Source organism: Andrographis paniculata, unplaced genomic scaffold (assembly GCF_009805555.1).
Source record: "Andrographis paniculata isolate CXL003 unplaced genomic scaffold, ASM980555v1 Contig58END, whole genome shotgun sequence".
NCBI lineage: Eukaryota > Viridiplantae > Streptophyta > Magnoliopsida > Lamiales > Acanthaceae > Andrographis > Andrographis paniculata.
This window is the reverse complement of record NW_026137593.1, coordinates 2,491,881-2,507,198: the sequence shown is the minus strand read 5'-3', so window position 1 is coordinate 2,507,198 and position 15,318 is coordinate 2,491,881. Positions and strand designations below refer to the sequence as shown.

Genomic DNA, 15,318 nt, shown 5'->3' with positions numbered 1-15,318 from the left:
ATCAGAAATAATAACAATACGATTGAAAATTTTGATAAATCTAAATATGCTAAATATCAAATTATTAAAAAATAGTTAGAAATCGCATTTGTTAAATATTTATATTGTTTACTATCACTATTAGAAAAAAGGTTGATAATTGCGGAAATTTATCGCAAATTTTAATCCGTGACAATTAAAAGTCACGGAAAGTAATTTCGTGACAAATTTATGTCACAACTTTTTGCTTTGACTATTTCGTAAGTAATATTTGCAAAAAAAGCTACAAACAACCTTCAGTGACTATTTAAAGTAACCGCTTATGTAATGAAATTTTTTTTTTTGATTATTTTAAGTTGTGGCAAAAATAACCAAAATATTTTCAATATTTTAAATTATTACAGATATTTTCATAGTATAATTTTTGTGAATTTTTAAAATCAAATGTAAACAACTATAAATTTTTCTTATTAGTGTTCGCAGCTATTCAAAGTAATAAAAAAATAATAAAATCATCTTCTATATCTTTATGCAATATCGTTCGTAACTATTCAATTTTTCTTAAATAATTCATGATGATATATTAAATAAATATATATATTTTTAAAAGATAAATTTATAATTAATACTCCCTCCGTCTCACGTACTATGTCCACGTTGTCATTTCTGTCCGTGCCACGTACCATGTTACTTTCTGGAAAATGATTATACACTTTAATCTCATTTTAAACTTTTTAATTAATTTTTTTAAATTTTAATTAAACTAATTAGTTATCTTAATCTTCATTTATAATTATTTATATTATAGGATAATTATTTTCACTAATATATTCTTAATTATCTACTAATTACATCCCTCCTAAGATACCGTGTCTACAGTCACTACAAAAAAAATAGTATATTTGTAACGGAATTCCGTCACTAAAGATCACGTAGCTAACGTAATTCCATCATTAATTCCGTCTCTAATATCATTAGTAACGGAAAAAGTGAATTTAATGACAAAAAAATTTCGTTACAAAAATGATATTTTCTTGTAGTGAGTGTACCAGACACGGTATGTGGGACGGAGGGAGTAATATTTATATAGTTAAAATATAATAACAAACAAAAAGTAATACTTTTGAGTAGATAGCTAAGTTGGCATGATAGGTCGTGTAAGTTTTTGGTTAGTGTGGTACGAAGTAATTTCGAAAAAAATAATCGTGTGTGGTTGTATTGAACAAAAATTATAATATAATTATTTTTTTAAAAAAATATATATATAATCACAGAATTGTTACAACTTTCGTTAATATAAAGTCACAGAGGTGTAATGGTATTATTTTGTAACTTATTGTCACAAAAATGTCACAATTATAAAATATTCACGAAATTTTGTTGCAGCTTCTGTTGCTATATAAAGTCACGAACATGTCATGATATTATTCTATAACTTATTGTCACATGAATGTCACCACTTAAAAAAAGTCACCAGCAAAATTCCACGGAAATAGTTCCGTATATTTTTCCGTGACTTTTTAGTAAAAAATCACCAATTTGTATTAAAATCGTGACTTTTTTTACCGCAACTATAGCCTAAGTTTCTGGTAGTGAATATTTGGTTGATTTTTATGAGATTCTATTCAATTTGTGTAAATATTGTTTATTTATGAATAATAAAATTGATAGAATTTGAAAAAAAAAAAAAAGAAAGAAAAAAGAAGAAAAAGGCCCAATGACTCAGAAAAATTAATTAAAAGGTCCAAAAGCTCAATTGTTCAAAATTATGGCAAGAATTAAAGGAAAGAAAAGAGGGAGGCGCCACTTTACATGCTAAAAAGGAAAACACAGTGCAGATTAGACCAGGGAGAAATCACACAAAGATAAGAAAAGAAATATTCTTCCAAGAAGATTTCAACTTCTTTTCATCAATCCGATCTATCTAAGACAATTTTTATTTTTATCATCTTTGTTGTTCTTCCCATGACTAGCAACTAGATTACTTTACTAGTTTAAGAATGAAATAAACAACTTTGTATGAATTTGTGATATTAGACTGTATTTTGTTTTATATTATTTCTTAGTTACGAAGTATTTATGTAATTTCTGATTTTAATATTTGATTTGGTTCAGTATTGTGGTTAGATATTTCAATTAGATCAAAGATTAATTTCTAAACTAAATTAGGCGTCTGTTGCGTTTTAATTTGGTTCAAGTAGCAACTAAGGAAGGTACCACTAGGAAATCACAGAATAACTTTTCAACAATTCGCATAAGTAATTGTTAAATTGTATTAGGCTCTTCTAATTCGCAAGACGATTAGGCTAGTAAATTCTTTGTGGCGTTACTAGGGTTCTAATCTAATTAGAGAAGCAGTTGACGGACGTATGTAGACTGTCGAAGAATTAAGGAATAATTGATTATTATGTGCATGTCGGTAGCTATAACTAATTTATTTAAAACCAATGGAATTAAATATTTATCTATGATCAAATCCACTATCCAAGTTGTCAATTTCATTCATAGATTGGAAACTTCGTTTTATTGAATTAATCCTTGATTCGTAGATTTTTAGTTTGTTATTTTTATTTTTATTTTCAACTTCCAAAAATCCCCATTTATTATATCTATATATTGAACAACTGAGAACAAAATCTTTTTTAATTCCCCGAGGAGACGAGTCTACTTCTTCTATGCTATATTATTTTTGTTTTGAAAGTAGGTTTATTATATTTAATTTACAATGTATGACAATGTCTTTCAATAAATATTGAAAAGAAATTATATTGTCAAGTTTGTGGAAAGTTAATATGGTTAAGTTACTATTTTCTTTCATCAAAAGAACTCTAAGGGTGTGTTTGTTTTGGGGTTTGAATTTTGAGTTGAGATTTGAATAGTAAAAGTTTTGAATTGAAATAGTGGCATGATGCGATTAAATAGGTGTTAATGTGATATTTTGAATGTGAAATTGATTTTTAATATAATATAAAAAAATAATAAGTATTTGATTTGATATTTTTGGAGGAAAAAAAATTGATGAATAGTAATTTTGGAATAGAATCCCACAACCGAACACACCCTAAGCTATTTGAATTAAGTCACACCAGTGTGCACAAGTTAAATATATGCAAACTAACACTTGGAAAAAAATATTTTAACAACTTTATAAATGACCGCATAAAATATAACTTAAAATGATAGATTATATATTTATAGGATATTACCTACCACTTTGTAGTTCACAAGTGCGACATCTCTAATATGACCAAAAGAACTACAATTGAAAAAAAAAAATACTATATTTTTTGAAGATATTTATATATGTGAAGAAAACATCTAGCTTAGTATTGAACAGATAGATGTAGAACTACAAGATGAGAAAATAATTTTTTTGCTATTTGTGATCAAGATATTAAAGAATCTAGACTTAACAAATTGACAAGAAAATGGTTAAATCATGATCATATATATAAATTACTAAAGAGAATAGATTTAAAATACACAATGTAAAGACTATTGTAATGGTAACCTAATGAAAACATTTAGAGATTTCAAGCCTTGTTTAATTAAAAAATTAAAATGAACAACATTAATACTTGATTATCATTCCCTATAAATCATTGAAATATAATTTTTTGCAATTTTGCTCAGGTTAAATCGATTACTCTTAATAGTTTTGAAGGATAAGTACATACTATGAGTAATTATTACTTATAAACAAATGTGAAGAATCACTTCAAATGAAAATCTTGTAAATCTCAATATGTGATATATGACTTAAATGGATAGTGTGCAAATAAACAAGGATGAAATAGTAACGCATCAATGTTATTGACTAGATGTAATCTAATATATAATAGTTCAATATATCATGTCAACTAGCTAAGTCTTCCGTACTTTTTGTTATGTTGACTACGTAAAGTTAAAAGCCACAAACTATTTATCTTAATTTTTCAATGTTATTTGGAGTCGAGTTGTCCATATGCTCTTTTTAGAGGAATTTTTATTCATGCAGGTGATTGCTAGTTATTTCAGCTTCTCTATAGAAATAGGAGCAACGGAAGAAACTATATTCCCTGTAACAATTCACTATAACTTTGTACCTATGAGAAAAAAATTTCATCGATTGTGCCCACAAACTATAATTATCTTCGGGCAAAATAACATTTATTGGTGTTATGAGAAAACGAGAAAGAAAGCAATTAAAGAACACAGAGGTTTTACGTAGTTCAATGACGGTGTGTCAACCTACGTCCACGGGCAGGAACCGGAGAAATTTTATCATACTGATTCAGAGATTTACAATTATGTCATCCGACTAAGAACCATAGCTATCTATTTATAAGCACCCCAAAACACCCTAAACCCTAAGCCTATTAGGATAAGCCCAAAAGGAACCCTGCCAATTGAAACAGCCCTTTCGCTTTGGTTTTTGGTCGGGTAGACCGCTAAATCCAAGTCACGTTTCAACAATCTACACCTTGACTTGGAGTTTCTCCTACCGCCAAAGGTTCGTCAATATCTCCCAGTCGTTTCCTTCTTGCCAGATGCCCCGAGAGGGCTTTACCTCCTGCGAATATTCACCACGTTCAAGCAGTGCTCAAACTTCTCCGTTGGTAGTGCCTTTATCAACATATCAGCTGGATTGTGTTCTGTAGCTATTTTCTGAATAGAAAACCTGTCTTCCTCCAGAACATCACGAATAAAATTCAACCTTACATCAATATGTTTGGTTCTCTCATGATATACTGCATTTTTAGCCAAACTCAAAGCACTTTGACTATCACATAATAATACCGGTTTCTCCACCTTCAGACCCAAACTCTGCACCAGAGCATGTAACTAGATACCCTGCTTAATACCTTCAGTCATTGACATGTATTCCGCCTCAGTCGTCGACAGTGCAACCGTAGGTTGTAAAGTAAACTTCCAACTGACTGCACATCCTAACAGAGTGAAGATAAAGCAAGTCAGTGATCTTCGTTTCACCAAGTCACCCCCGTAATCAGAGTCTGCATAGCCAACAAGACCATCACCATGGCCTTTATCATCATATACCAGACAAATATCAGATGCTCCTTTCAAATATCGCAAGATCCACTTTACCCGGATTAGCCATAAACCTGCTCACCACACTAACCGCATAAGCGAGATCCGGTCTCGTACATACCATCGCATACATAAGACTTCCAACTGCACTTGAATATGGAACCGTCTTCATGTAGCTAACATCTTCATCTGTACCCGGTATAGTGCTTCGATCAAGTTTAAAGTGTGCCGCCAAAGGGATACTTACCGGTTTGGATTGATCAACAGAGAATGCCTGCAAAACTTTCTCAATATACTTTTCTTGAGAAACCCATAGCCGTCTTGCTTCTCTATCACGCCAGATCTCCATACCAAGTATTTTCTTTGCCGCACCCAAATCTTTCATCTCAAACTCACCCTTTAGTAGAGCCTTCAAGTCATTAATTACAGCTATATTTTTAGCTGCAGTTAACATATCATCCACATACAACAACAGATACACAAAGGAATCAGTAGAAACTTTCTTCGAGTAAACACAGTTATCAAACTGATTACGAGTATAACCATTAGACACCATGAAAAAGTCAAATCTCTTGTACCATTGCCTCGGAGACTGCTTCAAGCCATACAAAGATTTCTTTAACAAGCATACCTGGTCCCCTGTAGAACTGTAGAACCCCTCTGGTTGAAACATGTAAATCTGTTCTTCTAGATTACCATGAAGGAATGCTATTTTTACATCAAGCTGCTCCAGCTCCAGATCAAAAGCACCCGCCGTTGCCAAAAGAACCAGAATGGTTTTGTTTTTCACTATAGGAGAAAAGACTTCATGGTAATCGATTCCTTCCTTATGTGAAAACCCTTTTGCCACCAGTCTCGCCTTGAACCTAGCAGGTTCAACACCAAGAATTCCCTCCTTTCTTTTATAGACCCACTTGCATCCCACTGGCTTCACTCCTTTTGGTAGTGCAATAAGATCCCAAGTCTTGTTCTTTTCAAGAGACTGCATATCTTCATTCATTGCCATAATCCAGGTTTTTGCATCTTTACTCGCCACAGCTTCTTTATATGTCTTTGGCTCATCAGAGCCAAGATCATCACCAACCGCTAGTGCATAAGCCACAGAATTCATGTCATATGTATTGACACATCCTGCAAACCTAGCTGGTTTCTGAATATTTCTCTTTCCCTTTCTTGCTGCTATGGAATCTTCAACCCCAGTACTAGCGTCATCAGCTTCCTCCTCAACCGGTTTCCCTTGAGGTTTTGACTGATCTGGTTGATCGGATTGATCAATAGTATTATCATGCTACTCTTCCTCTAACACAACTATGTCAGGAGTCTCAAACTCCGCCCTCTGGTTAGCACCACAATCTTTTGTACCTGCAATACTTTCACAACCTCTACTCTGATCAAGCATAGCAGATTCATCAAAGGTTACATCTCTGCTAATAAGGAATTTACCAGGATTTTTACCTTCTATACACCACAGTCGATAACCTTTTACTCTTGTTGCATACCTTAGAAATATGCATTTTACCGTCCTCGGCTTCAGCTTACCATTATTCACATGAGCGTATGCAGGGCATCCAAATATTCTTAGATTGGAGTAATAAGAGGGTTTACCGGACCATACCTCTTGAGGAGTTTTTAAGTCAATTGCAGTTGATGGGGATCTATTAACCAGATAGCTAGCAGTGTTAACTGCTTCAGCCCAGAATTGCTTAGATAAGCCAGTAAATATGCGCATACACCTAGCACGCGCCATGACGGTTTGGGTCATTCGCTCTGCAACTCCATTTTGCTATGGTGTGTGTCGTACAGTGCGGTGCCTCACTATACCTTCTTTCTTGCATAAATCATTAAATGGAGCGTTGCAGAACTCCAACCCCTTATCAGTTCTTAGAGTCTTGACCTATTTATTCGTCTGTTTTTCCATTATGGTCTTCCACTCCTTGAACTTCCCAAACACCTCATCTTTAGTCTTCAGAAAGTACAACCAGACTTTTCTCGTATAATCATCTATGAAAGTGACAAAGTAAGAACACCCGCCCTGCGATTTCACCGCAGAAGGACCCCATAGATCTGAATGAACATACTCCAGAATTTCTTTTGAAGTGTGATGACCGGTACTAAACCTCACCCTGCGTTGCTTCCCTTTTACACAAGCCTCACAGAATTGAATTTTACCTATCACATCCCCACCAAATAAACCCTGCTTGCTCCACACAGACAACCCTAGCTCACTCATGTCACCTAATCGACGGTGCCACAAATTACCTGTCATCATGTTTATCCAAGGACTGGGATACCGCCGCTGTTCCCATCACTGAACTGCCTTGTAGAAAATAAATTTCATGCTGCAGTTTTCCCTTCATCATTACCAGAGCACCTTTCAGGACTTTCACCCACTCACCTTCACCATGATATTTTAAACTATTCTTGGCTAAGGTGCCAAGAGAAATCAAATTCTTTCTGAGTTCAGGAACATACCAACAGTCAAATTTCCTGACAGTACCATCATGCAATTTTATCTGCACTATCCCGCTCCCCTTTATGGCTAGAACCCCATCATCACCTAACTTCACCGTTCCATTCCACTCCTTATAAGAAGTGAGTAGATCACGAGAGAACGTCATATGGTGAGAAGCACCAGTATCCATAATCCAGGAATCAGCAGTACTAGCACTACACGCTGTCAGAACTTCAACAAAGTCTCCATCATCAGAACTTGTCTTGTACCACAACAGCACTGTTGCCACTGTTACTAGAATCAACTTTTGTATTTCTCTTCTTCTGTGGACAATCCCTTTTAACGTGCATCTTCTCCTTGCAAAGATAACACGTAACTTTACTAGAGGATTTTGATTTTGAACGCGACCTCCCATTCCAGTTACCCCTCTCATGGGGTCTTCCCCTACCAGCAAACAGACCTGAACCAGAACCCTCTTTCAGAGAAACTTTTCTTTTTAATTCTTTGGACATAAGGGCATATTTCACAACATTAACATAAATTGTAGTTCTACCATATAGTATAGTATCTAAAAAATTCTCATATGAACCAGGTAGTGAACACAGTAAAATTAGGGCTTGATCTTCATCATCTACTTTAACCTCGACCCCTTGAAGATCAAGAATGATACGGTTGAAGGTATCAAGATGATCCTTTACCTGAGTACTTTCGGACATCCGGAGGGTGTAAAGACGTTGTTTCTGATATAGTCTGTTTGTGAGAGAGTTGCTTTGGTACTTCTCACACAGTTTATTCCATAACCCAAAAGTCGTTGTCTGATCTACAACCTCCCGTAACACCTCATCAGTAACTGACAGCAAGATCGCGGAATAAGCCCTTGCCAAAATCTCCTTATTTACCTCTTCCTTCGTGTCTTTAGGAAACTTTTCTTCTCCCTCCAACGCAGCCGCACATCCTTGTTGAACCAGAAGTGCCCTCATCTTGACCTTCCAGAGCGTGAAGTCATTCGACCCATTAAACTTCTCCAGATCAAACTTATACGAGGACATCTCCAATCAATGAGATATGACTCTGATACCACTTGTTACGAGAAAACGAGAAAGAAAACAATTAAAGAACACAGAGGTTTTACGTGGTTCGGTGACGGTGTGTCAACCTACGTCCATGGGCAGGAACCAGAAAGATTTTATTATACTGATTAAAAGATTCACAATTATGTCATCCAACTAAGAACCATAGCTATCTATTTATAAGCACTCCAAAACACCCTAAACCCTAAGCCTATTAGGATAAACCCAAAAGGAACCCTGCCAATTGAAACAGCCCTTTCACTTTGGTTTTGGGTCGGGTAGACCGCTAAATCCAAGTCACGTTTCAACAATTGGAATATGAACATCCATCTTTTTCATACCAAATAAATAGATAATATCTCAAGCAAAAAATCGAATCGATAAAAATACAGGCTGAAGACCGAATTAAATCCAAAACATGAAAAATCAGACAATTATTAAATATTGTTCAAAACGAAAAAATGAATATACCATTGGAACAGAAATTACAAGCCGAGCACAACAGTTAAAAATATCCGGCAACCGCCGCTGCATACGCCCCCACACGCTGACGAGGCGTCCGGCGAGAAATCTTCGTCGGGCGCGTGGCAACTGCACGCGCCGCCGTTTGGGATGATTTTCCGACGGCTAGCTCATCTCACGGCGGCACATCTGGTGGTGGTGGCAGTGACGGTCAGAGAGTATCGGAACGGGGGATCTGAGACAAACAACGGTTAGGTTATTTTTTTATTGTACAGGGATAAATCAAACAGGCTCTGATACCATGTGTTAGGATAATCAAGATTAATTGAATTTCTCAAAATAATAATTAGGGTACATCGTCGTATATATACATAGGGTTATAGGCCGGGCTATATACATAACTAAATATATATATATATATATACAATATATATATCAATGGGTTGATAATTTAATCGATAGTTGAAATTACATTATTATAAATTAAATATGTATTTCTTGAAATTGATTAATCGATGATGAATTTGCGATGGAAAAAATAACAATTAACGAAGTTGAATAAATTGGACCAATTGTATAGGTCATAGGGACAAGAATTAATTCACACTTAAATATGTTTATATATATAATTGTGTTGTATGCAGACTGCAGAGGCACAAGTATGCGACTAGAAAAGTTAGTGACACTCAAGTAAGTGTGTCCTGTGCCCTGACTGGACCTGGATTAGTAAATATTTATCATCTTTATAAGGTAAGCAGAAAATAATGGTCAGCTGACCGTAAATTAATAATCTCCCCATGCTATATATAAAAATTAAGGGCATCCTCCAAGAATTAATACACAATTCTCTTTTATTCAGTTCACAGTGTTCATTTTTAGAAAACATATCAAGTCAAATACATATATATATTTTTCTCACGTAATGTTAAATCAAATACTAATTTTTATTTTTTTTTCAAAATTCGAAAAACTTAGGTCTAAATGGAGCCTTCATCTTTGTAAATACCACGATTGAAGCACAATCCACAGACAATTGTTAATTTTAGGGATGGAGAAGAATTTTCTTTTAATTCTTTTATTATCGCACAATTTTGTTATCTTCCACACATAAAAAATTTCTAGACTTATAATGCAATCATCATTTATGCTACAATAATATTTTGATAGCAATGGTCCATCTACTCGATCGCGCTATATGTTTTATATTCCACAGTACTGACGTAAGAAAGTAACAGCTGAAGACGATATATGTTTTATTTTGTGTTGTGAGTGATCCATTGAAATATTTATAATTAAATAAAATACTATATTTGTTTGGTGATTCATCTAAACCCTATACATGGAAGAAGGACAAAATAATATTTTAATGAATCTCCCAATACTTTTTATACTGTGGTATTATCTAGATGTCTAGACTTCGAAAAAAAATAACAAGGATATTTTAATGCATTTCGTCATATATCAGATTATTTTTGGTTGCCCAAATTATTCGATGACTTTTGACTCGTTCAATACAATATTTTCAACAGCCTTGATGCAATGGAACTTTAGAAAATTTCACATGTCTCACATTCCATTAATCTACGATTTAATATAAAATAAATAATTAATATGTCTCACTTAGATGTCGACGTGAAGCAAGTTCAAATGTTGAAATCGTAGTATGATTAGAAAAAGTAGGTTTCCACTAGGCATGGAAAAAGAATTTAAACAATTTTCTTTAATATTTTCTAAATAAAGACCATTATGCATAGCATATAATTTGAATCAAATAAAAATAAATTGTATCTTACAATTTTATTTTCTTATTTTTGATCACTTAGATACAACTAGCTTCTTCCTTGAAAGTTTTCTGGGATTTTGAAGTTAGATCACCGTACTTTCAGAATTTTAAAATGCAAAAGGTTTAAGTGTTTATCTGTTAATATATTTTTTATATATTGTTTTTTGGGCTAATGTGAGACTCTTTGAATTTAACTTCTTGTTCTCTTATCTTTATTCAAATTTATGTCGCCTCAATCGCGTCGATCATTCATTTGTCATCATGTAGGTTTTGGGGATCACGTGAGTAGGGGAAGTTTTTTTTTTTTTTTTTCTCACATCTCTATTCACAGAAATTCGTTTCAAGATTGTTGGAAAATTTATTAATGAAATATGAGATATGGCGAAATTCGAATACACAAATCATATAGGATGCAAAATCAAATTTGAGCCTCACATGGCATGCGATTTTCTTGAATCAAATTCAACATTTCACTGATTGCCTCTCAGGATTGAAAGAATTGTTAACGGAATAACAGATTTCGAAGACCAAACTAGAAGGCTTTTTAAAAAAAAAAATTGCAGATAATTTTCCTAAGAAAATTTGAAGAGAGAATTCTCAGAGAGTATTTAAGTATTGATTTAATTTTTCTAGTATTAAAGGAAATATATAATATATATTATATTTTTTATATATTAGATTATTTTGTACTTAATCACTTCAAGAGAAAAAACTGTCCAGCAAGTTGCCTTTAGTTGTATCAAATTAGTTTATCTGATTACTTAATTTTTTTAAAATTAAAATAAATTAACCAAATAAAATGTAAGACAAATTCATTTATTCATCTTTCTCATTTTCAATTAAATATCCAAGGGATATTACACTGCAAATGTCAGTAAACCAAGAATTTCTATATTTTATTGATCCCCAGTTGTGAATCCTCCCATGGGTTCTCTTGATAGTGACCTTAGAAAGAAATCGTATTTAAAATCTATTTCTTTGAACCACTAGAGTAATAATGTGCTGATAATTTCAACTTCATTATAAATATATTGAGTGTTTGAAGATTAAAAATCATCTTTTCAAAACCCAAATAAAAAACGAAAAAAAAATAAAATAATAATAATGGATGCTAAACTGATGTTGGCCCTTTTGTTTGTTTGGCTATCCCTCCGATCTTGTGATATTATTATCGAAGCAAGGTGCATTGCAAAGGATAGGGAAGCTCTATTGGCATTCAAAGGAGGGCTCACAGATGATGATGATGATGGTCACGGTATGTTGTCAAGTTGGGAGCAGCAGAAGGATTGTTGCAGCTGGTATGGCGTTCAGTGTAGCAATGCAGGCTATGTGATTGGTCTCAAACTCATCGTCGACAACAATGGCAGCTTGCGAGGTGATCATATTCATATCAGTCCAGCTTTGCTTGAATTAGATCATTTAAGTTATCTTGAGCTGAGTGGCATCGGTAATACATCATTAATCCCATTCCCAAACTTCATTGGTTCCATGAAAACGTTGCGAAATCTCACCCTCTACAGCTGTGGTTTGTCCGGGACAGTTCCTGAGGAGAATCTTGGAAACCTCACAAACTTAGTCCTACTTGATCTATCCTACAACTCACTCACATTTGAAAACCTCAGTTGGTTGTCCCGACTCCCTTCCTTGTCGGATCTTGTTTTATCCGGTAATAGAATCCACGATGCAAACTGGCCTCAAAAGATGCTCATGATCCACTCCTTGAAGCTGCTACGATTGAGTAATTGCCAGCTCAATGACGGAGAATCATCTTCCAAAGAGTTTCTTATGAATTCTTCCTCTACTCTTTCCACGGTGGATCTTTCATTCAATTTTCTCACTCTAGCCACATTACACTGGCTATCTAACATCAAGACTCTGATTAGCATCGATGTCTCGAGGAATCAGTTAGACGGATTGATTCCAGATTCCCTCATCAGAAATTTGACTTCTCTTGAGAAACTTCTTCTTTCCTATAACAAGCTTGAAGGTGTAGTAGTAGTAGTTCCTACGTCATTAGAAAATCATAGTCATAGTAATAGTAGTAGTAATCTAATTACCTTGGATCTGTCTTGGAATCAACTAAGACAACCGCTGGTGGAACTAATTGGGAATCTTTCTTGCAATGCAATGGAATATCTCTACTTAGAACACAACCAACTCAGCGGCCCGGTGCCGGAATTCAGTTCATGCCGTAGAATGAGAGAATTGAAGCTTGGAAATAATAAACTAGAAAGGCTTCCTCGGAGCTTTGGCCGGCTGTCGCAGCTTGAGTTCTTAGACATTTCGAATAATTCTCTACAAGGAAATATATCTAAAAGCACCTTCATGAATCTCGGCAGCTTAATTGCCATAGATTTATCCTTCAACGACGCGCTATACATATCCCCTCGTTGGAATCCGCCTACCAAATTACAGGCATTACTTGTACGATATGTGAAGCTCGATCCGCAGTTCCCAACATGGATACAAGTTCTGAGGAGTATCGTGACACTTGATATCTCTTACACTGGTATATCGGACCAACTACCTAGTTGGATATGGAATTTTTCGACTAATCTATCCAACTTATTTATCTCCCACAACAAAATTCGTGGAACCATTCCTAATCTGCTTCAAGAAAGGCTGGCAATTATAGATGTTGGTTGGAATCTATTCTTTGGTTCTCTACCTCAGTTAAATTATACTAAAGTCTTGAAGCTTTCGCATAATGAGCTTTCAGGTCCGATCACACCTATATGCAACGCGCGTAGCTTACGCTGGCTCGACCTCTCATACAACAAATTTGTAGGGGAGATTCCCAACTGCTGGGATAATATGAGCACTGATTTAAAAGTTTTGAACTTGGGTAACAACAACTTCTCTGGCCAAATTCCTCAGTCTCTCGGCCTTTTAGGGAGTCTTCAAACATTATATCTGAATGACAATGGTCTGTCGGGGGAGTTTCCGTTAGCATTGAAGAATTGCAAGTATTTGCAGCTCATCGATGTGGGAGGAAATAAGCTAGCGGGACATATCCCCAACTGGATAGGTGCAAACTATAAAGAGATGAAGTATCTAGTGTTTCGGCAGAATGGATTTGATGGTGAAATTCCTCGACAAGTTTGTTATCTCACTCAGATACGTGTGTTGGACTTGTCGATGAACAATTTATCCGGACAAGTCCCAAGATGCCTCGATAACATTACCTCATTAGTTCAAATGACGACCGCAGATGACATCTTCACTAATGGGATTCCGAGTCCTGTCTTTGTTTTGGGGTCGTGGGAGGGTCGAGGGTACAGGGACTATCCCTACATATTGAGTAGGTCGGGCGATCGGGGCTACAGCGACTATCCATATGTATCAGTGCAATGGAAAACCAATGAATCAAAATACCAGAAAACATTATGGCTTCTCAAGCTGCTCGATCTCTCCAGCAATAAATTGAATGGAAGCATTCCGAGGGAGCTTTTTCGATTGAAGGAATTAGTTTCCCTGAATCTGTCGAGAAATAACTTGGAAGGGAAGATAGCACAAGAGATTGGTGAAATGGCGAAGCTTGAATCATTGGATGTATCGAGAAACCAGCTGGGCGGCGAAATGCCTTCAAGGCTGGGACAGTTAAATTTCCTGCAAGTTATGGATGTATCCTACAACAGGCTGACGGGTAGAATTCCATGGAGCACTCAACTCCAAAGCTTCGACGAATCTGTGTATGGCGGAAATGCTGGGCTTTGTGGGAGGCCTCTGGCAGTAGTGTGCCCCATGGGAGACGGAGATGCAGATGGTTTTATTATGAGTTCCTCCTCCTCGTCCTCATCCTTCACCCAAGACTGGTTAATATCGATAGCTGTGGGCTTCATAGTCGGCTTCTGGGGACTTATCCTGTTGAAGACATATATCCATCCATCCAGTTCCAGAGGCAGATTAGATTAATTTAAATTAAATTAAATTAAAGGAAGTTGAGAGTGAGTGAGTAGCTACTTATTAGTTGGGTTTCCATTTTGTCGTAGTTTCCCATCGTCTACTTTGTGGCCGCCCACTTTCACTTCCATATCCACTATTTATGCTTATTTCTTCCTTCGGATCACTATAGTTTCTTTTGGTTTCGTGGTTTGTACATTCAAATATTTTAAATTCAAATTATTTTTATCTTTTTCCTTTTTAAGGCAAATTTTCTATCAGTCCGCTTATAGCAATCTTCCTTGCTGTTTAGAAACTGCCTCCAAGAACATATAAAATTATCACCAAAGTATGCAATATCACAATTTTTACCATGAGAAATGGCATTCTGGGGCAATAATTTAAAATGAAATAATGTATTTATTTTTATTTTTTTTGATGTGTCGATTTTTTTATTTAAAAATAAAATATCTGCAACATCTTTAAATAAAATAATTAGAATATTTTTATGGTAGTATGCAACAATATTTTATTTTTACTTTAATCTTTTGTTGTGTCATTCTCCAATAATATTTTTATTTTTTTATTTTCCTTGCCAAATAATACATAATTTTAAGAAATATTAATATTAAAAATTAATATTATTTCTAAATTTTTTA

General features: G+C 34.8%; 1 protein-coding gene across 1 annotated transcript; it reads left to right on the top strand.

Annotated features, from left to right (window-relative positions):
- The first annotated feature begins 11,881 nt into the window (after window positions 1-11,881).
- On the top strand, window positions 11,882-14,692 carry LOC127257720 (receptor-like protein EIX2). Its single transcript, XM_051284185.1, has one exon. It carries the CDS (start codon window positions 11,882-11,884, stop codon window positions 14,690-14,692), a length of 2,811 nt encoding a protein of 936 aa, XP_051140142.1.
- Window positions 14,693-15,318: the final 626 nt, after the last annotated feature.